Below are 26,383 nucleotides of genomic sequence, written 5' to 3'. Positions count from 1 at the left end.
TGGGCTGAATTTATTGGTAAGGTCATGGCACCCAATAGAAGGTCCAGAAGATGTCGGGATTCTAGCATGGGAAGGAAGCAGCCATCCGAACCCAGTCACACAGTGGAGGTGGCTCTGATGTTGGGAGCTTTGCATCACCTGAACTGCGTGCAGGAGATGCGAGATTTAGGAAGGGCAGAAAGTCTTGTTTAACAGCTGAAATTCTACATGCAGTCTTTAGAGTGACAGGTAGAGTTTTACAGCACAGAAATTGGCCCTCCAGTTTATCATGTCTGTGCCGACCACCAAACTCCTATCTATTTTAATCCCATTTTCCAGCACTTGGTACATGGTTTTGTGTGCTTTGGTGTTTCATCTAAATACATCTCAAATGCTCTGAGAATTCCCGTTTCCACCACGTTTCAGGCGGAACTCCAGGTTCCCACTACTCTCTGGGTGAAAAAGGTTTCGGTCAAATCCATTCTAATTCTCCTGCTTCTTACAAAGCCCCCTGGTTATTGACCACTCTATTAAGGGGAAAGGTCTCTACCTGTGGTAGCGCGGTCCTGCTAAGTGAGATGGGAATCGATCCCTGACGGCCACGTGATCGGACCTTATGGCGAGGCAGCGCAGAACATCAAGCCAATTGGGTACAATTAAAATATTGGCACAATCTGGATCGGGGAGGATATCCAGGTGGAACCAGGGAGGAGTGGACAGTACTTACGTGTTCAGTTCTGTACTGGCAATAAGGAAAACCTTTCGTTAGATTTCAGGAATTGCTGTGTGCGTGAGAGAGGGAGGAGAGTTCAGCATTGAAACTATCAAAAAGCAAGGTACATGTGCCACTTAAAGATGTCTTTAATTGAAAAGTTTGAATTGTTTGACTTAGAAGTGGAAACCTGGGGGCAGTATATCAAAAGGTTATGTTTTTTCTCTGTAGCAAATGAAAGCAAGCAGAGGAAAAGTGAAAGATTTTCTGCTCAGTCTGTGGCCTACAAACTTACAGCTTAGTGAGGAGCCTAACATCCCCTGATGCTCCAGACACACGGCGAAATTTTCCCCCAACATTTCTAAGCGTCCTAACTCCGAGAAAACCAGAGTGATCCGCGTCAGCCTCTCTGGTGTGTTTAGCATCATAATCTTCCAACAGTTAGTACGCTGAAAAAGCCTTCATGTGGGAGACGCTGTTATGGAGGCTCTCGGTGCAGGACTCAGCCCGAGTGGCCACAGCTGTGTGCCATTAACAAGAGGAAGCTTCATTTAAACACTAATGATGATCACACGTTCAGTTATGCCAGGAGGATGGCAGCCGAGTGAGTGTAGGGAGAGTAAGGATAGCTGCTGGATACTGTGGCGGAGAGGAAGGCCATCTCACTCCCCCAAAATCCAGATGACCCAGGGGCCAGGACAGCAGCCTAGGATGTAGTGGCTGCAGCACCTATACACTGACACAAAGGAGCGGCGTCCAGTGCTGCAAGAAAATGAACGCCCTCGTTTGGGCAGCAAGGGTGAGTATCCATCTCGTCCTGTCCTCTCCCGCTGGACCAGACCCTGTGAACGCCCAGCTCCCGATCCCCAGCACCATCCTCAATCCTTCTGAAACGATCCCACTCCCCACCTCTGACTCCCGCATGATAACCCAAGCTTGCCAAAGCACGGTGTCAATATATACCACCTGCCCATCACACCATTCCCCCACCAACAACATGCAGCCTTCGGCCATCAGGCTGTGATGTTCCTGAGCTGCATCTCCTGATTTTGAGTACTCCCATTATATGTTGAGTTTTCACACTGAAATAGAAAGGGTGGTGCTGTTTACAGCTGAACCGGGCAGTAGCAACTACTGTACTCATTAAAACGTGATGTGAGTAAAAACTTCTTCAGATGCGTGATTCAGGTCCGGAATACTCTGCCTGGAAGTGCGGTGGGGAGGCAGGTATAATTGTGGCATTCAAGACGGCATTAGATGATTACTTGAGTAGAAAGATTATGCAGGGCTATGGGGAAAAGGCAGGGGAATGGTACTAAGCCGTGATGCTTATTTGGAGAGCCAGTGCAGATACAATTGACCAAATGGGCTCTTTCTTTGCCATAACTAATTCTGTGATTCAGTCTTCTATAAAAAAATCGAGGCCTGATTTTAAGTCTCTGCTCTTGATGAGAATAGTGTGTGTGTGGGTGAGGACAGGGGTGCTGGGGGGCATGGTGTACAATAGAGGCAGCATTTTTAGTGCCCTCTCACCTGTTGTCACTTGTACTTTCAGGTTTTAGGAAGTGTCAGGCCTTTGCCATAACACAGCCTTAGGAATATTCAAACGGTGGTGTTAGATGACATAATTTCCATCCTGAGCCCACATCTCACGAGACACACGCAGTGTTAGCTTTGATTTGCATTTCAGGGTTAAAATGGCCTCAAGCAATGCAGCCATCAAACATCTCTCAAAGCCCCACGAGTGTAGTTTTCCAGCAGTTGGGACTGTGCTGAATAGGGAATAAATTGATCTCACACGTGCAATGTTCCCTTTTAGATATACATATGTTTGTGATTTGATTTTTTTTTTAATTGTCACATGCCTTTTCATACAGTGAAAAGTATTGTTTCTTGCACGCTATATAGACAAAGCATCCTCTATGAAAAGAGGGAAAGGAGAGGGTACAGAATATAGTGTTACAGACATACCTAGGATACAGTGAAAGATCAATTTAATGAGGTAGATCCATTCAAAACTCTGGCAACAGAGAAGAAGCTGTTACAGATGCAACGCAGAAAGCATTCTCTCTGGTTGCATCAAAGCTTGGTCTGGCTCCTGCTCTGCTCAAGACTGCAAAAAAGTTACAAAGGGTCATGAACAAAGCCTAGTCCATCACACAAACCAGCCTCCCATCCATTGACTCTGTCTACCCTTCCCACTGCCTCAGAAAAGCAGCCAGCATAATCAAGGACCCCACGCAGCTCGGCCATTCTCTCTTCCACCTTCTTCCATCAGGAAAAAGATAGAAAAGTCCAAGGTCATGTATCAAAATGTGGGTCTACCTTAAAGGGACTATACAATGCAACAAGCCAACTGTACACAGGAAACAAAAGTTAAGGGGAACATTGATGTCCAACATACTCTGGGGCCTGAGTTAAAATTGAGGCTTTTGTATCTGGTTTCAAGTCAGGGTTTAACACAAGATTCTAAACAATTTGCGGCTGATAATCATGGCTCCTTCCAGTGAACACTGTCTGACTGAGGTGATGGCGCAGATAAGTTAGACCTCAGCCTTGCAATAAAATTCTGCCAGGAACTTTAATGGAGTAAAGTCACCATTTCTTATAATACCAGCATCATAGCAACAATGGCTCCAAGGCTGTAGGCTCCAAGCCTCTTGGTAGTAGGTGGATAATTGGTGGTCATAAGGCATATTCACTGGACAAATAATGCAAATGGATCATTTGAGGGCCCACGTTCAGATCCTGGCTTGCTGCAACACATTATTGGAAAATTTTGCTCACCTTACAAAGAGAACTGGTGCACATTCTGGAGACCCTAATGCCCCCTCCCGCTTCAAGTCTTGTATTCTTCGCTTTCAATTTGTTGGGATAGGTTCAGTCTTGGATCTTCCTGGTACACAACACAAGAAATAGAAGCAGGAGCAGGCTACCAGGTTCTTCAAGTCTGCTCCACCATTCAATATGATCAAGGCTGATCTATGTCAGCCTCAATTCCTTTTCTGTGCCATTTCCCCATTGCTCTTTATTCCACGATCTATCAAATATTTATCACCTCCACTTTAAATACTTCTAATGATCCAACCTCCACCACCCTTTGGGGGCAGAGAATTCACCACTCTCTGCGAGATGAAATTTCTACGCACCTCAGTATTAAGTGACCAGTTCTTTACCTTGTAGCTATGTTTCCTTCTTTGAGACTGTCCCACTAGAGAGAACATCTCATTGTCTACCCTGTCAAGCCCCCCTTGAGGTCTTATATGTTTTAATAGGGTCACCCTGCACTCGAATCCAAGGTGCATAGACCCAGACTATTTAGTCTCTCTAGATGGAACAAGCCTCTCAACCCAGGAATTAGCAAATTGGTGAATTTCCTTTGGACTGCCCCCATATTATATCCTTTTTTTTTGGTAAGGGGACCAGAACTGTGTGCTGTATTCCAGGTAAGGGCTCACCAACACCCTGTACAATTGTAACAAACCTACCTATTTTTAACCTCCAACCCCTTTGCAATAAAGGCCAAAATGTAATTTGCCTTCTCACCTACTTGTTGGAACTGCCTGCTAGCTTCTGGTGATTCGTGCACTAGAACCCTTCGATCCCTCTGTGCTTCACTTACCTGCGGTCTCTTTTTATTTAGATCATAATCTAATCTGACTTTTGATTCCTCCTACCAAAGTTCTTCACCTCACAATTCCCCACATTAAATTCCATTTGCTAGGGCCTTATGCCCAGACCAAGTTCACTAAACCAACAAACGTTTATGCAACAAAGGAACATGATTTCCCATTTTAAAGGCGTATTTTATTTTTCTTTAATCACATACATATATTTTCTACATACACAGTAGCTTTAAAAGTTTGAGTGCTTTATTTCCCTTCCAGTTTTGATTTGAAAATTCGAGTTCGATCCTGGAGCCAGACCTTGAGGAACAATCTTCCTCAGCACTGCTGTAGAGTTCGGACACAAATCTCATTCTTACATCCTAACAAAATTGATCACAAACAGTACAAAATAAAAGCAACCACCAGAGTTTGTTTAAAATCAAACTTGACACAAAGTTGTCACATCAGATTCCAGTTGTGATCGCAGCTGACCTCATAATGGTGCGGTCTCAGAAAGAAATCTTATTGCACCGCCATTAAGTGAAAATACCTGGATGTTATGAACACATTCTCAGTTAGACTGACAAATGGTATTGAGTTCATTAAAATATTGTTTTTAAACTTTGTTTCATACAAAATCCTCTTCCCCGAACAAAACATGTTTTTGAAAACCCCTCAACAAGCTGTCCCAACAGACCTGTTACACCCAGTTATTACTCTTCACACACACTGCAATCTGGAGCCATCAAAATGCTAATTGTTCACTGCCAAAATTGGACCACTAACTGACTCCTTTTCTCACTGTCCGTTAATTGAGTAATCCTACCATTCTCAGAAAGGCAATATCTGGTGTTGAAGGGTATTTTATTTAAATTTCAGTTCTTGATAGTTTTTTTCCCTGTCCCCATCAGATTATGGACATCTCAGTTCAACCAGGGGGATGTTTTGTCCAGGGCAAAACGACATTGCCACTCCCTCTTTCCCAACTCCCCAAAACACCCTTTGTCCGTTTGAGGTGAGACTCAGTAACACTCTGAATAAACCCGAAAGCAGTTTGACGTTAATATTGCGTGATTCGACTATTCAAAATGCAGGAGTGCTCCCTTTCAATTGATCGCACACGCATCCCACCACCCCCTCCCCTTTCCAAAAAGAAAAAAAATACAAATCCAGGAGGGGAAGAGAAGGATATTCTGTTGAAGATGACCATTATAAAAATGATTGATGATCGACTGACAGCTCCAGGAAACTTTATAGCAGCCCCTCCCACTGTTAGTACAAGCAGATAGTGCTTCACACACACTTTCAGTAAGAGAAGCAATCTGTATACTCTTGGATAGACTTCATGCTATCAGCTTTATAGGAGGCATCTTTGTTAGAAGTCTGAAGGACAAAAGCCTCAGGGAGAACACGTGCACTGATGCCGTGTTTTTGTTAATTCTGAACTTTTAACTTTGTAACCATAAAGTTTGAAAATAGCCTTCCATAAATGGAATCGTGTCACCCAGACAGTCTGGGAGAAACTTCCTGCTGTGAACCATTTGCAAACATCTCTGCAGGAAATCAGAAAGGAATCATTAATTTATATCCTGTCATGCCATTGATTTTAGAAGATAAGCCATTAGTAAGAACATGCAGACTTAGAGTGGATTCAGCTTAGTGGTTAGCTATGTTCTGCTACAAAATATAGCAATAAAGCCTCTTAGCCTTTTACTACCTTGTGCTTTGCAAGCATGTTTTTGTATAGGGACACTGGGCTGACTAATTCAGCCACCTTTGCTGCTGAAATTGCTTGGACGTAGAATTCTGAAATTCAGATTCACTTTGGGATAGAATTGGGTATCAACCATCTTTTCAAATAATGCAATAATCGTTAATTGTATCCCTCATTTTACCTATTAACTTTGCACATCTATTTTTGCAGCCAAATTCAGAGTGTTAAGAAGGTAAACCAGACGGAAATCTTTTAGTATAATTGCTAAAAATATCTTTCCATTCTAGTTTTCAGTCTACTATTCAGATATTTCAGACAAATTGAACTGTCCCGAATACCACTAATGCACCTAGTGCAGCTAGGTATTGCATGAAGTTTGCTCCATTTAGGAAACAGGTCAATGTTTTAAAATGCTGTTTGGCTGCTGGGTCTTTCTCAGTCCAGATGCAGTCAATATTGGAACAGGACAGGGGCTCCTTATCTATATAGATGTTATACCTGATTATGTGTGGCAATGTGTATTCACCATCCCAAAGAGATGATTATAGGGCTAGGAATGTTGTAAAAGTACACCAACTATTTTATAATAGTTTGTATGTCTGGCCTGCTCTGTGCTTTATTGATACTCCATGTATGGCACATTGTCAATGTGCCACGTACAAACATGACCAATAATGATAACAATATGAATTAAAATTCCTCAGCCATCAACTAAAATAAATGATCTGGTCATTTATTCCACTCCTCTTTGTGGGAACTTACTGTGAGCAAATTGGCTTCCATGTTTTTAGCCCTCAAATTTTCAATTGCTTTTCAAGCAGAGTGCTAGTGAATTCCTAGATCAGAGGTCAGAAAACTGGATGGAACATGTTCTCGTCTGGATTCTGTTCCATGTTTTAGCTGCAGCCTTATTTGGCCATGTGTTTGTCAGCCTGACATGAGCCTGAGGGCGCCTCTCGTGGTGGTTGTCAGCTATTCTACCTTACATGGGAAATCTGGATGAACACCTCTAAAATGAATGCTTGGTAATAACTTGCAGCCCACTTCAATGATATGAATGGCCTCAATTTAGAACAGGGTTTCCATGTTAGGCCATGAGCAGGCTTATTCTGCTACACTGCCACTAGTAGAGCAGTCAGTTAGAAGACTGTTCCCAAACACATCTCATTTCCAATACCGTAAACAGACTGGTTGAAGGGGACAGCTACACTTCGTTGGATTCTGGGTTGCCTTGATATAACTGCAGCAATGATCAAACTAATTGGCCCAATTTTGGCTCCAGTAATCGTAGTGTTCAGCTTTTACCAATACTGGATGTAGAAGAGACTGTGCAGCTTGGAATAATAACATTTAATGTATCAGGAGCTGGGTAGTGTTGAGTGCTGAATGGTGGAAGCTCTCCATGGGGAGAATTAAGGGTGTTTCCCAGTCTGGTAAACAGTTAAAGGGTTGATAACAGGCATCAGATTGCTAACAGCAAAAAAGTTAGACCAAACATAGTGAAAAATTGAATAACTTACATGATTTGAACATTCGATAACTACAATTCACACTTATATGGTGTGTTTACTGTTGTAAAATGTCTCACAAGAATGTAATCAGACAAACTAAAAATTGGTGCTGAGCCCAAGAAAGAGACATTGGAGCGGGAGACCAAATGCTTGGTCAAGGAGATATCATTTAAGATACTCCATAAATGCTGAGAGGTTTAAGAAAGCAATTCCAGAACTTTGGGGTTAAACACTGAAAGCATTATGGAGCTAATTAAACCTAGCGTATGAAAGTGACCAGAATTCGAGGAATGCAGAGTACTCAGAGGGCCGTGGGACTGAGGAAGTTATTTAATAAAGTATTTAATGACAAAAACCTCTGCTGCTGTAAAATATAGGACACTTCATGATCTTGTCAATACAATTACAACAACTTGCATTTTAAATTCTTGAACAATGCAAGTTTTGTGGAACGGGTTGAGGAATGTTGATGGCTTAAGATGTATGTCTTCTGGACCTTAAACTATATTTCCTAATTTCTACCATGCCAGCAAATCCTGTTTTTTTAAAAAAATTAAAAACTAAGCCTGCCTGTAACTCTTTACTCTAACTATGCAATTTATACTATAACCCAAAAGTGAACAATTGATTCCAAATGGACCAGAAGACACAGACTCTTTGACACAGACAATGATACTTGAAGCTGGTAGGAAGGAGAAACATTTAATCTTCACCATAATTTTGAAAAATATCAGCAAAAATGTCTAGATGCTTGAATAACATTTCAAGACACAGATGTTGTAAAGCAGATTTAACTAATGTTTTACTTTTAAAAATTCTGAAATCTAAATGGTCTTACTTGCTCTGAGTAGAAGATCTGTCTTTGTGTGTCAGAAAATAATGATTGCTATTTGGAGCTAACCACATCCCTTATATTAATTATAAGAAAGGAGGGATTAGTGTCAGGGCCAAGTCAAATGTGAGTCACTTGCACATATTTCTTGTGGGGCTCATCATCCTTAATACAAAGCAGCATTTCTGAGATACAATTTCAACCAGTGTATATACCATTACTATTCACGTATGTGGCTCATTGTGCCAAAACCACACAGACTGCATGTTAGAATGTGAAAAACAGAGATGGGGGTCCCAGTTTTCAGTACTCCTTGGCTGATGAGTGGATGGGGATTTCTCACTGCCATCAGGGCAGAAGAAGAATAGTTCTCCTCTCCTAAGAGTCAGCCATTCAGTATTACTTCTCTTTCCATAATGTGGGCACTGAGGGGATTCTACATAGAAAAAGCTACTTCCAGGTAAATGTTTGCAAACCTGCCATGCCCAATTTAGTTGTGCACTGCTGACTGCCTGACATATTAGGGAATCCTTGGTAGATTGACAGGAATAAAAGTCTTAATCTGTGATCAGCTTCCCTATTCTGGGAAAACATGCTCCTGTTGCACATGTTGATTATTTGGATACGTCAGTTCTGTTGTAACTCCTCTCTATGTCACAGGCAGTGAATTTTAGGAAATGTCCAGCTAAGCTGAAACAAATTTTCTAAACACACGGTGGTAAAGGATTTAGAAAACCCCTATGGTGCTCTTGTCTCCAATTTGTTGAACCCTGTGAATATATGTGAGGAACATAGGAACAGGACTAAGCCATTTTAGAGCCTCAAAACTCTTCCATCATTGAATGAGATCATGGTGATCCACAAGCTAACTTGATTGGCTGAATTTTTACATGGTTCCAGAGTCTTCCACATCACCTTCTTAAAAAGTCAGGAGGGACCCTGCCAAGGGAATGCTGACTGCTGCCCCCCCCCCCCCCCCAGCCATTTAACAGCCAATTGTTCATTAATAGGCTGGAGGGGAATTTTAATCTCTTAGGAACAGGAAGCCATGCCTCTGAGAGCTGCCGGCCAATTAGAAACTGGTAGCTCTCTATCATTGGATCAGGATTTAGTAAATGTATGGGGGTCTTGCTGAATGCCCAGTTGGCAAACCCCAGAAAAGGGGACAAGGAGAGTGGGGAGGCAGGGGTTAGTTTGAGACGTCAAAAGGAAATGACAACCTGTGGATATGAGTGGAGGTTGGGGGTGGCATCTGATGGTTCCAGGAAGTGCATTAAGAAGAGACCCCAAATCTCTGTCCAACCAGTGGAAGTAGTTTCTCTCTATCCACTCTGTTTTTTTACAATATCTTAAAAACTGATAAAATCAGCCCTTAATCTTGGAAATTCCAGGGAATGTAATTGTGTAATTGCCCAAAGTTTAACCCTTGGAGTCCAAGTATCATACAAGGAAATATATACTGTGTTCTAACCTGGGCTTTGTGTATATTTTTTAATTTATTTGTTAATGGGATGTCTGTGTCACTAGCAAGGCCAGCATTTATTGGGCAATCCCTAGTTGCCCTTGAAGCAAGTGGCTTGCTAGGCCATTTCAGAGGGCAGTTAAGAGTCAGTCGCATTGCTGTAGTTCTGGAGTCACATGTAGGCCCAACCAGGTAAGGATGGCAGATTTCCTTCACTAAAATATATTAGTGAACTAGATGGATTTTTAAAACAATCAATGCTGGTTCCATGGCCACCCCCCTTACTGAGAGGAGCCTTCAATTCCACATTTTATTCATAGAATTTAAATTCCACCACTTGCATACAGGGATTTGAATTTGTGGCCACAAAGCATCAGCCTGGACCTCTGGATTGTTGGTGTTAAGACATTTTCACTATGTCATCATCTCCCCTGAAGCATGGCTTCTACTCCATCTTCAAAGAGTCCAGCCAGGTATGTGAGCATGGCCTACCCTCTACAAATCTGTGCTGACTCTCTGTGATCAGCTGAAAATATTCAAGGTGTTCAATTAATCTTTCCTTTTTTACAGACACTTGTAATTTCTCAATAACCGATGTTAGGCTAACTCTAACTGTCTTTATTTCTCTCTCATACCTTTCTAAAATTGCAGCAACTGCATCATATTCTAATCTAACGGAACACTTCCCAAGTTAAGAGAATGTTGGAAGATTATAACTAGGCCATTTACAATGTTCTCACCCACTTCCTTTAAAACTCTGATGTATATTATCTGGGTCTTGATGATTTTTCATTCTTTAGTGCCCTTATTTTCTTCATTACTTTTATTTTGCTTATGTTAATTTAATTGACTCCCTGATCTAGATTCATTTCCTTGGGATATCTAGCATTCTAACCTCTTGCTCTGCTGTAAACATTAGTGCAATGTAATTATTCAGCATATCTGCCATCTCCTTCATTTCGTTGAAAATAGCACCATTATCAGTTTACAAAAAACTCACATTACTTCTGACTACACTTTTTTTCCAAATGAAATTATTTAAAATAAGTTTTTGGCCTTGATTTTTACATTGTTTGCATGTTTCTTTTAGTACTCTATTTTTGCAGCTTTTATCTTTAACACCCTTTGCTGTTTTGTAACTTTTCCAGCTGCTAAGATTTCTGATTTTTTTTCCATTTTTGTATGATTTTTCTTTTCGTTTTATGCTGTACTTTACCTCTTCAGTTGCCCATGATTATTTATTTTGACAAGTAGAGCTTTTACTCCTTAGGGGTATAAACTGGTTCTGTGTCACTTTTTTTTGTTATATCCAATCAAAATCCAATCAAAGTCCAATTAAAGTCCCTACAAGAGAGACATTACAGATCCAAGCTGACAAGACAGGCTGTGCATTTCCCGTCTTGAACTCAATCAACCAAATCCAAGCTGATAGGAGCAGGCATCACACCCCCTCCAGTGCCTGATGTGAGCTCCATCTTAGCCAAAAGGCTGAGATGGCATTTTAAAAAGTTGCTTCAAATGAAGCCTCAGTACAAGCTCATTGACTTCCATCAAGTGCAGGACCTTAGCCAAGACACCTTTTTAAGACACATCCTACTGATCTTGTCATTTTACCAATTGACAGAATTGCCCAGTTAACTGTCAACAGTCTTTGTCCCATCCCATTGAAGTCAGCCTTACCGAATTTGTAATCTTTGTAGTTGCTTTGCATTTCTCCTTTGCAAACACGGCTTTGAATATTATGATAGTTGTTCGATAAACATTCACATGCCATTAGGTTGTTGATTAAATCTGACACATTATCTGTTACAAAATCTAACTTGGCATGCCCACCCCTTCTTTTTGGCTCTAGGGCAAATTGCTGCACAAAATTATCTAGGGCACACTCAAGAAGTTCACTGCCTTTCTGACATGAGTTAGTTTGCTTATTCAAGTTCATATAGATAAAATCTTCCATTAAAACCACTTAGCATGTATACAATCTACCACCCCACAGCTGTTACTTTGGGAAAATAACTAAATCTCATTCCAGTCATAAGTTCTTTTCAATTTCTTAATTCTATCCATTTCAATTGCCTCTCATTATATCCTCCCTTATTATCAAAGTGGTCACATTCTTAATCACAAAGGCTACTTCCCTGCTATCATTTTCCCTATCTTTCCTGTGGAGTTTATAATCCTGGTATATTACATTCCTAGTCCTAATCATCTCCCTTACCTGAATAATGAAATCCAATAACATTTCCAATAAATTCCCAGTTTGACCACTTGGTTATTGTTACTTAAATGGCTGCAGAAATGTGAAATAATAGGATGGAAAGGATTAGCAGAGTAAACAATTCAAAGTGTGGACTGGCAACCTCGTAAAATCAACTAAAGCATGGAACAAAATTTACCTAAAAACACAGAAGAAAACAAATATTATTCCTGACAACTGTATGACATTATCTTCCCTGTAAACCTACTTCATAGGCCAAGCTTGAAATCTATGGGAATACTTGAGCATTGTGCATGTGCATTGCAGGTGACGGAGTCTCATTCAAGTTGGGAAATTTGAGATGAAATTTGACAAAATAAGGATATTTCAATGAGGCTCAGCAGCTTAATTTTTCTGACATGTCCTCACCGCCAACAGGGATTCGTGCCACTAACAGCTTCAGATCATTTAGTAATCGGTTTCACTGCGACAAGCCAGAGAACAGGAATGCTTACCATGTTTCATATCAGAATATTTGTTTCGCTGAATTCATGTTATTCCCTCAAGTACATTCATTTCTGTCCTGTTGTGTGCTTACTTTTCAGTTTCAGTTATCCATAACTTTTATCTCAAAGCGAATAGAGTTTTGCTACATCCTAACTGCTATTTTGAAAGCACTCTTTCACTGTGATAAATTATTGAAATGTTCCAAGGACTTTAGATACCGAGTCATGCAACCAATCTTTCTGATTTTCTTTTGAGAATCAATCATTTTTCCCAAAAATTACTTCTTCACAAATATGCAACTCAACCAAATCTTGCACAATTTCATATTGTCATTTCAGTCCTGATCTGAACCTAAATTTGAACCTTCTGATTTAAGATGAATTCATTGTGGTTTTAAACCCCAATGCTCTTTTTTAGTAGAGTTCGCATTAGTCATGTCTTGAATGTTAGTCTCTCATGTTTTGCATCCCACCAGTTAAGATTTTTGTTGTAATTTCAAGTGGGCAGTTAATAAATTTGATTCTGGTTAATGCAATTCAAAATAACTCTGTGGTGGGAGTTTTTCTGATCCCACTGAAGTCAATGGACTTTCAAACTACTCGCTGTCTTTTCTGGCTCTGCCCCTGCTGCAATGAGTCCATAAAATTCCACCCCATGTTTGCTGGGGAGCAGAGTAGGCATATTGTGAGTCCATGCAGGTTCAGCATTAAAGGAGTTTAAGAATACAGCAAACTTTTCAGGTCCTTGGCTGCATACATTATGTACCATATAATAGCCTACAGTATATCTAAGTATATTTTTCCTTCCATTTTAAAGTAATATATTTGGAAGTTTGATCATGCACAACTACAGGCAAGTGCAACTAAAGACTGTGCAGCCAATTATGTCAAGATGTGCGATTGCTTTATATGTGCATGTCTTTTAATTCACTGGCCAGATGTTCCTGCCACCTTAAAACATAGCATACAAATGCATGTATGAGCAGAAATTTCAGAATCTCTCAAGTCAGATTGCAAATCTAACTGAGTTTGCTCGCCTTACTCAATTTTAATTCTTTTTAAGTGATAATATCACATTGTCACATCCAAAAGCTAATGAACAGAATCATGCCATACTGTATGGCATGTGTTGCCTTGTCATAATTTATTAAAAGGATGTTCAATTTAGGTTTGTATAAATGACAAAGTATAACAGAACATAGCCACCACCTTACCATTTATAACGTAACATCAGCCCACAGACATTGATACGTTTTATGAAAATTGGTCAACTACGATAAGATTTTTGTAAATTATATGTATTTGGCAAACTTAAACTGCAGCCCAATTGGGCCAGAGAAAAAAGGTATAAACCCTTTAACAGTTCATGGAAGCCATAATGTTTCTAAACAAAAAAAAGGAACATTACAGTTTATAGTCTATGCATGGTCAGAAATGGTTTGTGTTTTTGGATGTCCCTTTAATTAGACTTACAAATTAATTTTTATTATGTGTCTTAAACTACAATGAAATTCAACGCTCAAAGGATTAATAGAATTGCATTGTTTGTCGTTTTCATAGTTACTGTCATGAACATGGGTTCCATGAGTTTTTTGGTAGGTAATATGTATATGGCCATTTATAGGATTATATTTCTACAAGGTGTTTATAGTCAGCAAATACATAAGTGGAAGAAGGGACACATATTGCAACTTTGAGACAAAAGTGCATTTAGTTTTAACTATAATGCTGCATCTTTCCCGCTCGCCTTGCGTTGCCAGAGCAAGTGCCAAAGGGAGCTTATTTATAGTCACATATTTACATGTGAAATGATGCTGCCTAATACTCTTAATGAGCGTTAGTTTCATTGGAATGAGGTATAAGCAAAGCATTTTGACATAATATTTTAGCATCAGTACTTCCACGTTCTTTTTTAAATAGTTCTTTTCCAGAGAGGTGCGCTGAGTATTTAGTCCTTGCATCATTTTCTAAAGAAGAAGGGGCTCCGCAGGCAGACGGTTAGTCACCTGCAACAAAGCGGTCCTGCTGAAGTTTCCAGGCTGCTGTCAGTGTCGGACGCGAGGGTCTGATCGGTTGACATAGATGAGATGTCGTTTACTGATGAGGATGGAGGAAGGCTTTCGCTGCTATTCACTGCTGCACCTGTGCTGAGAAATTAACAGTAGAGCCATAAAATCCGGGAACACAGTTTCATAAGGACTACATTCTTTCCTCTTTATTAAAGGATGTGCACACTACAGAGCCCACTTTTTAAAAAAATTGAGCTCCTGTTGCATTTCCTGCCAAAAGCATGTTTTCATACTAGTGATGATGCTAAATGGTTTTAGCTTTATATTGACACCAAATATTGGCCAATCATATTCCATAGGGTAGCAGTGTGAGAATTCCTTCTTCAGCTGGTCTAGGCCACTATCCAGAAGAGAAAGATACAGATAAAGGTGTTCAATTCTTTCAAAACTTGTATTTTTCTGAGTGGCTGTTTCTGATTTAAGGGACAAAACCGCATCAAAGAATATTTTGCGTCACTTGTGCATAGGCACACTCAGTTACCCTGGCAAGCTAATCAACCCCATCAATCCTCTGGTGTGGTGACCTTCTGCTGACACATTTGAAAATTCACTTTTCAGTGACTGGTGACATTCCAGCCAACAAACATGATGCAAATGCAAGAGTTGTTGATTTTCTGTACAATATATGATGGTAATGTACTTTTAAGAAATGTATTTTAATCATGTTTCTTTGCGGGATGTTTTGTCAGCACTATGTTGTCTGTAGCCCATGTCCTTTATTGTTACTAAAGCTGTATAATTGATATCATGTTGATTTTAATCTGAACTAATGCAGCGTTCTGTGGTTTTAATGCTCCCCAGGATTACTAAGTGGACCTTGGGGGTGATTGACAGGTTATCATGTGGTTGATCACAGCCACTTTTCACAAAGCATTCCAGTTTTTAGTTGCATTTTCAGAAGCAGCCTGAAGCTGAGAGAAACAACAGTGTCTTTTCCTGTTTAGGCACTGCTGTATTGGAATTTGCCTGATATTAAGTTTACTTCTCTGCAGTTGTACTGTTTGAAGGATATATCCTTTTCTGAAAATGGCTGTCGTGTTCACTGTCCAGAAGTGTTAGAAAGCTGAACATCACGTGAGCGTACTTGTTTTTGTGCTAATTCCAAAGAAAGGTACATGTCTATGGTATATTTCTTTACATTGGAATAACAGAGATAACTAGCTGTTAGGAGTTATACTATGTCATGTTTAAATCTAGTAATTTGTAAAAGTTATGCTTTTTCTTTGTTAGATTCTAACTGTTCTTAAATAAACTTTGTTTGATAAAACCTTCTTAGTGGGTCACTTGAATCATACCTGGAGTGAAATACCTTATGCTCACCAATGCCAAGTTCAAATGTAAAACTTAAGGTCTAGGCTAACGTTACATGATATCTGAAAGTTTCAGGTTGTCCTCTGTGAGCTGTTCTAACAGGTAATGGGAATGTCCCTTCTGCACAGTGGAGGCTATGCTCTAATCTTTCAAGAGAGCTATTAAAGCATTTAGAAATGTCAAGGAAGCAATTTTATTTTTAATCCACGGAATGTGGGAAATTCAGGCTCAAAGAATTTATTTCCCTAATTGCCCTTAAAGTGCCATTGTGCCAGCTTCTTGAACTGTTGCAGTCTTTGTGGTAGAGGGGAGGTGTGATGTTAGGTAGGGAGCTCCAAGATTTTGACACAATGACAGCAAAAGAATAGCAATATCGATTCCCATTCTTTGTCCATTACACCGCAAGAGGAAGCCTGGTTACTTGGAGATGAGGGCTATTGGCTGCACAGCTAGTTGATGACATCTCTTAGGAAACCACTCTCTGCAACAGAACTTTACATGTCAGATCTATGGGTCAACTAGAAAAGATTACTGGGATCACCACACAGAAATTTAGGTGGAGGAGAAAAGCGACGAGAGAAGAGTATAACAGAATGATCTGGAACATAAAGGGTTAACAAGATTGCATACAATGCCACCTACATGATGATGGCACATGATCTAAAGCTAAGGTCAATCTAGAGATAAGTAACAGTGTGTACCTAATGTAAATATGTACATAGATCAGCATTGTTAATAAGGACTTCTTTGTAACGTAATACAAGACTGCTTCATGGTGTCCAAGCAATGTCCTTCAAGCATAGCAACAACAGAATATATTGTGGTATTTGTGTAGGATCAATCAGAGGAAAGAGGGCAGAGTGAGGAGAGAGGAAAGAGAAGAGGCTTCCTCCAATGTGGTCCATAAGGGGAGTCCCTTCTGTTCAGTATGTGCTGCATGTGTCTCTGCAATGAGGGCAACAGCATGGAGCTACCATTGGAGGGTGACTTGCTGCATGATGAATGAGAATGTTGTAGGACTTAGGAAATTATAAAGAAGCAGAATGTGTCTCAATAGTTATCCCCAGCCAGATCTGTCTGACAGCAGCTCATTGAAGATCCCTGCTTCCCAATCATTCCCAACAGCTGTTTTACTCTTTCCAACCTACAAGCCAAATACCATATTCAAAGTTGCTATTTATGTCACCAAACATTGCAAAGTCACCTGCCCCTAAAGGAATAGTCTCAAATACCATTCTGGGTTGAATGGTTTGCACCAAGGCCTGCACAATTTTGGGCTGTGCAAAGTTCTTTTACACATTTTAAGATGATCCTTAGTGCCAACATCATTGGAGGATTAAGTTTTCATGGTCATTCCAGGGCTCCAAAAATGTTAGTGACCTCCAATCTGTAGGAGTTCAGCCCTGAAAGGGGAAGCTTCAGACTGCAATAACTGGATCCCTGATCGGGCAATCTGGCCCAGTTTGCTGACATCAGAATGGGAAATTTATTCAGGGAGGGGGGGCTGCAAAGGTATACAGGTGCTGTCATCGAAAAAGACTGCTTCCTTTACCACTCCCACTATACAATTGACCTTAATTTACAGCACAGCATTCCTACTGAGGTACAGGGGAGCAGACTCTAGGAAATCATTGATCTGCACAAAGCCTCAATTCATTTGATCTAGCCAGCCTCAGGCAGAGTTGAAGGAACAGCCAGATTCTGTATTGCTCTAATATAAGTATCCCTGACAGATGGTCCTAATTATAATTGTAGCAGGGGATAGGGACTGTGGGCTCTCATGCAACAGGTACTGAGATAAATATGTATTCTGTAGTTCACTGCAGAGTGTTGAGGTGACAGATGAGAACACAAGTGGGTACAGGACTGAACCATAATTTGCAACATGTGTTTGAATCTCTCTGTGTGCCACTGTCTTCAGCAACTGCTAGTCCATAGAAATGATTTCTATATCACTGCCCTCTTCAGTAAATCTAAGACATGAGGGCAGCATGGTGGTACAGTAGGTAGCACTGCTGTCTCACAGCTCCAAGGATTCAAGCTTAATTCCAGGCTTGGAGTTTGCACATTCTACCTCGTGTCTGCATGGGTTTCCTCTGGGTGCTCTGGTTTCCTCCCACAGTACAAAATTGTACAAGTTAGATAGATTGGCCATGTTAAATTGCTCCTTAGTATCCCAAGGTTAGGGGCATTAGTAAGGTAAATACATGGTGTTATGGGGATACAGCTTGGGTAAGATGCACTGTCAGAGAGTTGATGCAGACTCACTGAGCGGAATGGCCTCCTTCTGCACTGTAGGAATTCTGTGATTCTATGAGCTGCCTAACAGTCGACATACCCTTGCTATTTGGTTGCTTCTGCTCCTTTGTACTTGCTCAGTGAATCCATAATGCAAGTCAATTCTGTTTAAGGGTTTACACCTGAAATATTAACTTGTCAGTGCTCCCTCCACAGATGCTGGCTGATTTGTTAGCACTTTCTGTTTTTGTTTCAGATTTCTGGCATCCATAATATCCTGATTTACTATCGAATTCACAAAGGATGATATTTCTGGTGAAAAGTAAGAAGTCTCACAAAACTAGGTTAAAGTCCAAATGGTTTAATTTGGTAGTACGAGCTTTCGGAGCACTGCTCCTTCATCAGGTGAGTGACCATGTGGACTCACCTAATGAAAGGGCAGTGCTCTGAAAGCTCATGTTACGAAATAAACCTGTTGAACTTTAACCTGATGTTGTGAGGCTTCTTACTGTGCTCACCCCAGTCCAAAGCCAGCATCTCCACATCACAGTTTCTAGTGGAGTTCATGGGCAAATTAACAGCAAGGTGCACTGTGAGCTAGGTATTCATTTGCATCCTGTTTGGCACTAGCATCCAAGTCCTTTGATTTGATTAACATTGTAGTTGCATTTTATTAGTTGAACATAAAAAGTAATAAGCTATTACGCTCCAGATCTGTGCATATTGCTGATTATTAAGTACCTCTTTGCAAAGATGCTCCTAGAATCTGAAATAAAAGCAACCATTATAATTCTGCACAAGCTTGAATATTAATTTGGACATAACATGATTGGCTCAGAAATAAAGGGAGAGGAACAATGGTTAGATTGTAGTTTCAATGGAAAGCACCATGCCACAGCAAGTTATGAGCTTCAGGAGTTTGGCAAGAGTGTGACTGAAAACATAGAAACACAAGAGGGAAGAAAGATGCCAATAGTTTGATTATGTTAGTCAGTTGTCTGAGCTATGTGATTGTACTTGATTGCTTAAGTGTAAGAGTGAAGCAAGAGAGTTAAGTACTGACACCAGACAAAGTTCCAGTAAGACCTGAGCTGAGTCCATCTGTGCACAAATAACAATGTGAGTACTGAGATATTTTAAAAGTACTATAAATAAATGTTATTGATTAAGATCTGGTATCATCTACACATTGTTCTGAGATAAATAAGACATCTCAGATATGAAGCAAACCAGCTAATATATAAAAGCAATAAGTCTTGCTGTGACAGGCCTTTAGCCCTGCTATCTCTAATGTTGATGGATGGACAACTTCTTATGTGAATGGCACCCACTTCCATGAGGGGAGAGGGGTTGAAGAATGTTTGCCAATCTGTCCCTATTGTGAGCAAGAAGACTGGAAGAAGGTAAATATGTGCTTTGGGCATGGGTTTTCAACCCTTGTGTGTATTAGTCAGTTCAGAGTGAATAATGATAGAAAGAAGCAATATGCGTGGCCAAGAGGGCAAAGCAGTTCTGGGAGCCACAGAATATTTTGAGGGTAAAAGCAAGAAGGAAGTACAACAAGTCTTCCCTATTGACCCACGGACAATCATGGGAAAAACGTTAGAGAAGACCAAAGTAGGATCTGACAGAGAGAACAAGAGATGTAATGGGAGTCTTACCTGGCAGTCTTGATAAGATCATAACATTTCACTCTGCACTGCGTCAGGGACTGAGATGAAACAGGCCACATTCATATGTGCCAGATGTCTTGTTCACCAACTCATCATCCAAGGGGAGTAGTATTTCCCTTTACCAGCATCTCTCAGCTGTGTCTAAAAACTTTGCCTTGTAGCATCAAAATGTTATTCCCCTTTTTTTTGGCCACACAAAAAAAAACTTGCCTTTTAAGCTGTTGAAGGCCCTTAAAAATCTACAATTGTGTCTAATTTCCTAAATGAGGGGAACCAGAAAATAATAAAGATACTCTGCCAAACCCTGTGGGAAGACATTGCTCTCAATCAACTTACCTCCATTTAGCCTCACTCTGGAAGACCAAAATCGAACCCATCATATTCTATGATAATCCTCTACATAAAATTATACTAGGAAAATTATATTGTGGGCCAGATTTTTTGTGGAGCTCAGGCAATTCCAGCACATTTTAAAAATGGCAGGTAGGACCCACTTCCCAGATTTCTGCTCATATTTCTAGCACTGGCAATTTTTGCCGGTGTGGTTAGCGAGCCTACACTCTGGACTCTGACCTGGTTACCTCCATTGTAACATGGGCATCTCCTAAACTCTGTAACCTTCATGGAGTCAAGCTAATTTCTTCATGACACATGGATCATGGATCCTCAGAGGAGTCAGAATCAGTCTAGATTCAGAAACCTTTTGAAAGGCAAGTTCAAAAAGTTTCATCTGTGCCCCCCACTCTCCCCAGCCAATCTCTGAGGTCTCCTCATACACTCCATACCAAATCAATGATCATCAACCTTTAGTTTCACAAAACTGTGTCCAATTCAGACTGAAAAATATCCCAAAATCATGTATTGATGCAACATCTGGAAAGTACCAAGATAGAACGGTACATGATTATTTCCTGCCATTAACACAGGGACGGCTCAAAAAAATCTGCTATTACCCATTTTATAGACTGAGTACCAAACTGATCAAAATAGTTGTTTTCTTAACTTAAACTGCTTTTCCAACCTTTTCATCATTTTCTGTAACTGTTGGTACATTTATTTGAAGCACGATCCTAAGCTTTCAATATCGTTTATATTAATGTTTGCTAAGTTTTCTATTTGGCTGTATGGATTAAATAGATGCTAGCTGAGGCTCAGTGATAACACTCCCATCTCCGGCGTTAGAAAGTCACGCATTCGAGTTCCATTTCAGACACTTGGGTGCATAATCCAGCCTACGCTTCAGTGCCGTACTGAGGGAGTGCTGCACTCTGAGGTGCAGTCTTTCAGATGAGGAATGAAACTGAAACTCCATCTGCCTTCGCAGGTGGACCTAAAATTCCTACGGCTCTATTTGAAGAAGAAGAATAGGGAAGTTTTCCATGCTCACCTGGCCAATATTTAATCCTCAACAAACATCAGTAAAACAGATTCTCTGGTTGCTGTTTGTGATCTTGACTGGCACCACATCTATAAACCTCCACTCCCTCCACCAGCGGCAGCAGCAGTGTGTACTATCTACAAAATGCACTGCAGCAATTCTTCAAAGATCCTTAGACGGCACCTTCCAAACCCATGACCACGTCCTTCTGGAAGGACAAGGGCAGTGGATACATTGAAACACCGATACCTGCAAGTTCCCGTCCAGTCTCTAACCATCCTGATTTGGAAATATATATTTAGTCAGCGACCCCCATGTCCCATGAATGAATAAAAAACACTTGCTGTGTTGGTATAGCAGGCTCAAAGGGCTCAGTGACCTACTTTCGCTCCTAATTCATATATTTGTCTGTGTACACATTGGTGGCTATGTTTCCCTACGTTACAAAAGTAACTAAACTTCAAAGGTATTTATTGGGCTGAAAAATGTTTTGAGTTGCTCGGAGGTCAAAAAAGGCGCTAAAAAAAACAATGTTGTATGTTACCTATATTGTAACATGTCATGCGTGACCTGTTCAGATATGCTCAGAATTGTAACACAAAAAAGACCACTAATTCATCAACTGGTTCTCAGATGCAGTACAGAAATGATGAAATTTCCCTGAACCATGGACACAAAAATAATTCATAAAAATTCATCAGTAACAAGATATTTAAATAGGAACAAACAGTGAGTGAAATTCTTCAGTGTTTGACACTGCAAATTCTAAACTTCTTGATGGGAAGAAGAAAAAAGAGGAAGGGATGAAGGGAATGTAGCCCCTTTCACGACTTCAGCACATTCCAAAGCATTTTGTAGCTGATATTTGGAAGTAATATTGGAAATGCAACAGCCAGTTTATACACAGCAAGATCCCACAAACAGCATTGTGATAATGACCAGATCAGCAATTTTTTTTATAAAAGAGATGTTGGTCGAGGAATAAAAATTGGCTACGGACGCTGGGATAACTGCCCAGCTGTATTTTTTACATCCACCTGCACACAAATGGGGCCTCATTCTAAAATCTGCAACTTCCGCCAGTGCAGTATTCCCTCAATACTGGAGTGGTCAACCAAGAATTTTATGCTCAAGATTCTGGAGTAGGAACTGAATCCATACCCTTCTGACTCAGAGGCAAGACCACCTGAGCCACAGGTCAATACTAGAAAATTGGGCTAAACTGAACAGTACGATACATAGAGTTGTTCTGTTCAAATTAAATAGCCACCATAAGAAATATCATTGAATTGTTAGCTGTATAGGTACTAACACTTTTATTTATTTCTGCTGGAGACCCAATGTCATTTATTATAAACAAACTGGATCAAAAGCTAATTAATTTATTTTTTGAGAACATCATAATTCTACTCTAGAGATCCAGTTGAAATCTGTTTTAGTGATGTTGGTTGACCCTAGGTTAACTTGTTACAGTGGAACTAAAAGCAACTCTCAGAAAAATTCCATTACTGCACTTATTAGAGTTCCACTAACTTTAGGGGAAATCAAAGCAAATGTTAAAAAGATCAACAGAAAGTAAAAGTCACTGATTGAGGAGTTACCTCCACACACAGTAAGTGACGTCTTCAGGATTTCAGAAAGGCCCTTTTTAAAAAATATATTTTACTCTAAAATCTTGAGGCTTATGTTGATTTTGTGTTAGTATAAAGCAGGCAATAATAAATGTTTCTTCTGATTTACATTCGCAATGTAATGGTTTTTAACGGGTAAGAGGATCTTCTAGTTTCTAGAGTAAACTGGACCCTGCAGTGATCAAGAACAAACTGCTTCAGTCCTTAATCTCATATTGTTCCCAGCACAAGCTCAATCATCCTAAAAAAAATCTCACTATACCAATTGACTGCTTCTGCAAGCACCATGGGCTAAAAATGTACAATAGCTTCATGTACATATCTGTATATAAATCCTTGTAGATACAATTTTAGAATACTTAGAATTATGGAATCACACAGCAATGACAGAGGCCATTTGATCCATCAAGCTGTTTGAAAAACTTTTCATTTAGTCTTACTTCCGTACTCCTCCCCTATAGTTCTCCTGCTCATGCTATGCAGTCCATATAATAATAACTCCCTTAGTAAAAAATATTTTCCTCATTTTCAATGTTTTTTTGTCAATTATTTAAAATCTGTGTGCCTGTCGCTGTCAGTTTAGGTCACTGTTCCTCCTGTTAGTGGAAACAGTTTCCCCCTATCTAGATCAAGCTGCCAAATAACAGCTGTACTAACTCACTCCTTAACCATTGCTGCTCCAAGTAAGACAACTTCTTTAGTGACTCCTCATAACATCCTCCCTGATGGAGGGTGGCACAATGGTAGTGGTTAAACACTGCTGCCTCATAGTGCCAGGGACCTGGGTTCAATTCCAGCCTTGGGTGACTATCTTTGTGCAGTTTGCATATTCTCCCCCTGTCTGCGTGGGTTTCCCCCCACACTCCAAAGATGTACAGATTAGGTGGGTTGGCCATACTAAATTGCCCCTTCATGTCAGAGGAATTAGCAGGATAAATACATGCTGTCTAAGGATCTTTGATGAATTGCTGCAGTGCATTTTGTAGATAGGGCCTGATGGGATTGTTGTCAGTGCAGGCTAGATGGGCCAAATGGCTTCCTTTTGCACCATAGGGATTCTAGGATTCTATGATAACTGAAGTCCTCCATCTCTGGAGGTTTCTGGTTTCAGTGGTAGCATCCCTACCTCTGGATCAGATGCTCAGAGTTCAAGTCCCATGCCAAAACTTGTTGATCATGGAAGGAACGTTCATGATGTGGCTGATAATTAGTGCAATAATTTTACCACCACCATCCCACTATTACCTAAACAGAAGGAAATTGTGCATGAAGGTACACTTTAAAAAGAGCCTATACCTTTTCTAGTAAATCTTTTCCACAACCTCTCCAAGACCTTGCTATCCTTTCTAAAGAGAATTGAATGCAATAATTCAGTTGACAACTTCAATGATTTATAAATTTTTAGCACAGCTTTCTTGTTTTTGTGCTATATTACTTCATTTATAAAGCTCAGCACCTTGTATAATTTTAGTGGTTTTTGCCCTGCCATCAAGGATTTATCCAGCATTCCCTTAAAAATTGGATCATTTAGCTTACATTGCCTCTCTTCTTCTCACAACATCACACTTCCCTTTATTAAATTTCACCTGCCATTTGTCAGTCCATTTCCCCTGAGTGACATTCTTCTAGACATGTGGCACTTCAGCAGAACGGGGGTATCATTATGCAGTCTCCTGGCAATAGAAGAAAAATTCTTCATCTTCCACTCTGAGCATTCCTGAACTCAACAACACCCCACTGTGAAATATAGCAAGCTGAGTTCAGGAAAGATCTGTCAGCGACTTTTTCAAAAAGCAATGAAGTTGATGGTGACTGGATTAACTCAGGACTGTTCAAAGAGGAGAGATGGAGTGGAATGAGCCTAGTTTCTCCGGTGTTGAGAAGAGTGAGTGGATATCTCATTGAAATGTATAAAATTATGAATGGGCTCGGCAGCATTGATGCCAAGAAGCTATTTCCCCTGGTAGGATAGTCGAGAGTTAGGGCTCACAGTCTCAGGATAAGTAGTTGGTCATTTAGGATTGAGATGAGGTGAAATTGCTTCCCTCTTTGAGCATGGATCCCTGCTCAGAGAACGTAATGAGTAAGATTACATTTGGTTCTCTTGGTTTAAACCAGGATGCTGCTTGGCATGGTTTTTTTTTGGATTAGAGAAGTCTGAAAGGTGACTTGAGTGAGGTGCTCAAGATTATGAGGGGCATGGACAGAATAGATAAGGAGCGGCTGTTCCTCTTAGTTGAAAAGTCAATCATGAAGGGACATAAATAAAAAGTGAGGGGTGGGAAGTTTAGGGGAGATTTGAAGAAAAACCTTTTTACCCAGAGGCTGATGATGGTCTGGAATGCACTGCCTGGGATGGTGGTGGAGGCGGGATGCCTCACATCCTTTAAAAAGTACATGGATGACTATTTGGCACACCATAACATTCAAGACTATAGGCCAAGTGCTGGCAAAAAGGATTAGGTAGGCAAGCCAGGACCTTCCATGCATCGGTACGGACTCGATGGGCCAAAGCGTCTCTTCTGCGCTTCTGTGATTCTGTTAACAATGTCCTCTTAAAGATGCACCCCTGAAGTGAAAGGTGAATATTGTTATGATGTTTACTCGGGGTGGTATCTCTTGTGGTACTACATCTTCTTGTTTCTCCCCCCAAATATGAAAATGCCAACTGCTCATCAATTTGCTTTTCCTTTTTATATGTTTATTGTATAGAAACAGAATACTGCTGTACTCCAATCACATTCAATGATAATTTGTGAATGAAATATGAAAGTACTGTATATATTTGTAATTGTTTCACCATTGGTGCACTCTAACTTGTGTAGTGATGTAGGTCACTGATCTTGCAGTCTGGTCTTTCAAATCCTGTTGCAAACATGTACTTGTAAGCACTCTTTATTCTCCCCCCAGCCTGAACTGTTGGTAACAAGGACGTTACATTTTAGATAAATCTTGCACTTTATAGCAGCTTATATTTGAGCCTAGAAGGGTGGCTGAGCATTAGATAGCTTTTGAAAACTAAATGTTCACAAAAACTATCATAACATTCTGGTATTTCTTGAATTATTTTCGGAATGCCATTCTTTAAACAGCAAGTGCCGATGTATTATGCTGCTAATGAGTTAGCAGCTGTAACATCACGAGGAGACCCAAGTTAAATCAGGAACTTCAGGAAAACCCTTTGATTTTGAGCGGTTGCCTGGGAAGTTTAAGCCATTCCAGGAGACATGCCACCATCTCATCTCTCAACCGACCTTTTTCTTTAATGCAAAAAATATTTTGCAGGTGGCATAGTGAATGTGTCGGCTCAAAGACGAAGGAGAGGCATCCATTCAGCACCAAGCTACACAACTCACCTGGTTTGGATTTCCATCGACTTCGATGTAAATAAAGATCAGATGAGATATAAAACGGCTGCCGATTCACCAACACCTGTTTTGCCTTATCACACTAAGTCTGGAATTCTCAGATGTCACCGCCGCTGCCAGCGAGAATGGAGAATGTGGCACTCAGCCAAATGTTCATTCACAGCAGCGGGACCAGAGAATCCCAGCCGCGGGCG

General features: G+C 40.4%; 1 protein-coding gene across 7 annotated transcripts in view; it reads right to left on the bottom strand.

Annotated features, from left to right (window-relative positions):
• Positions 1-9,322: 9,322 nt before the first annotated feature.
• mapk10 (mitogen-activated protein kinase 10) overlaps positions 9,323-26,383 on the bottom strand; it is a 258,892-nt gene continuing 241,831 nt past the window's right edge. For 6 of the 7 annotated variants that reach the window (XM_080191025.1, XM_080191032.1, XM_080191042.1 and 3 more), the window contains one exon: positions 9,323-14,663. In XM_080191025.1, the coding sequence (XP_080047151.1) occupies positions 14,524-14,663 (140 nt within the window). In that variant the 3' untranslated portion in view covers positions 9,323-14,523. Of the gene's footprint in view, positions 14,669-26,383 lie in introns of all 7 variants that reach the window. The other variant, XM_080191060.1, reaches the window with a different exon arrangement.

The sequence above is a fragment of the Carcharhinus amblyrhynchos genome, chromosome 1 (genome assembly GCF_965287045.1).
Source record: "Carcharhinus amblyrhynchos chromosome 1, sCarAmb.v2.hapA, whole genome shotgun sequence".
In the NCBI taxonomy this organism is placed as follows: Eukaryota; Metazoa; Chordata; class Chondrichthyes; order Carcharhiniformes; family Carcharhinidae; genus Carcharhinus; species Carcharhinus amblyrhynchos.
Note: the sequence above shows the minus strand (reverse complement) of the source record. Positions and strands in the feature narration are given on the sequence as shown.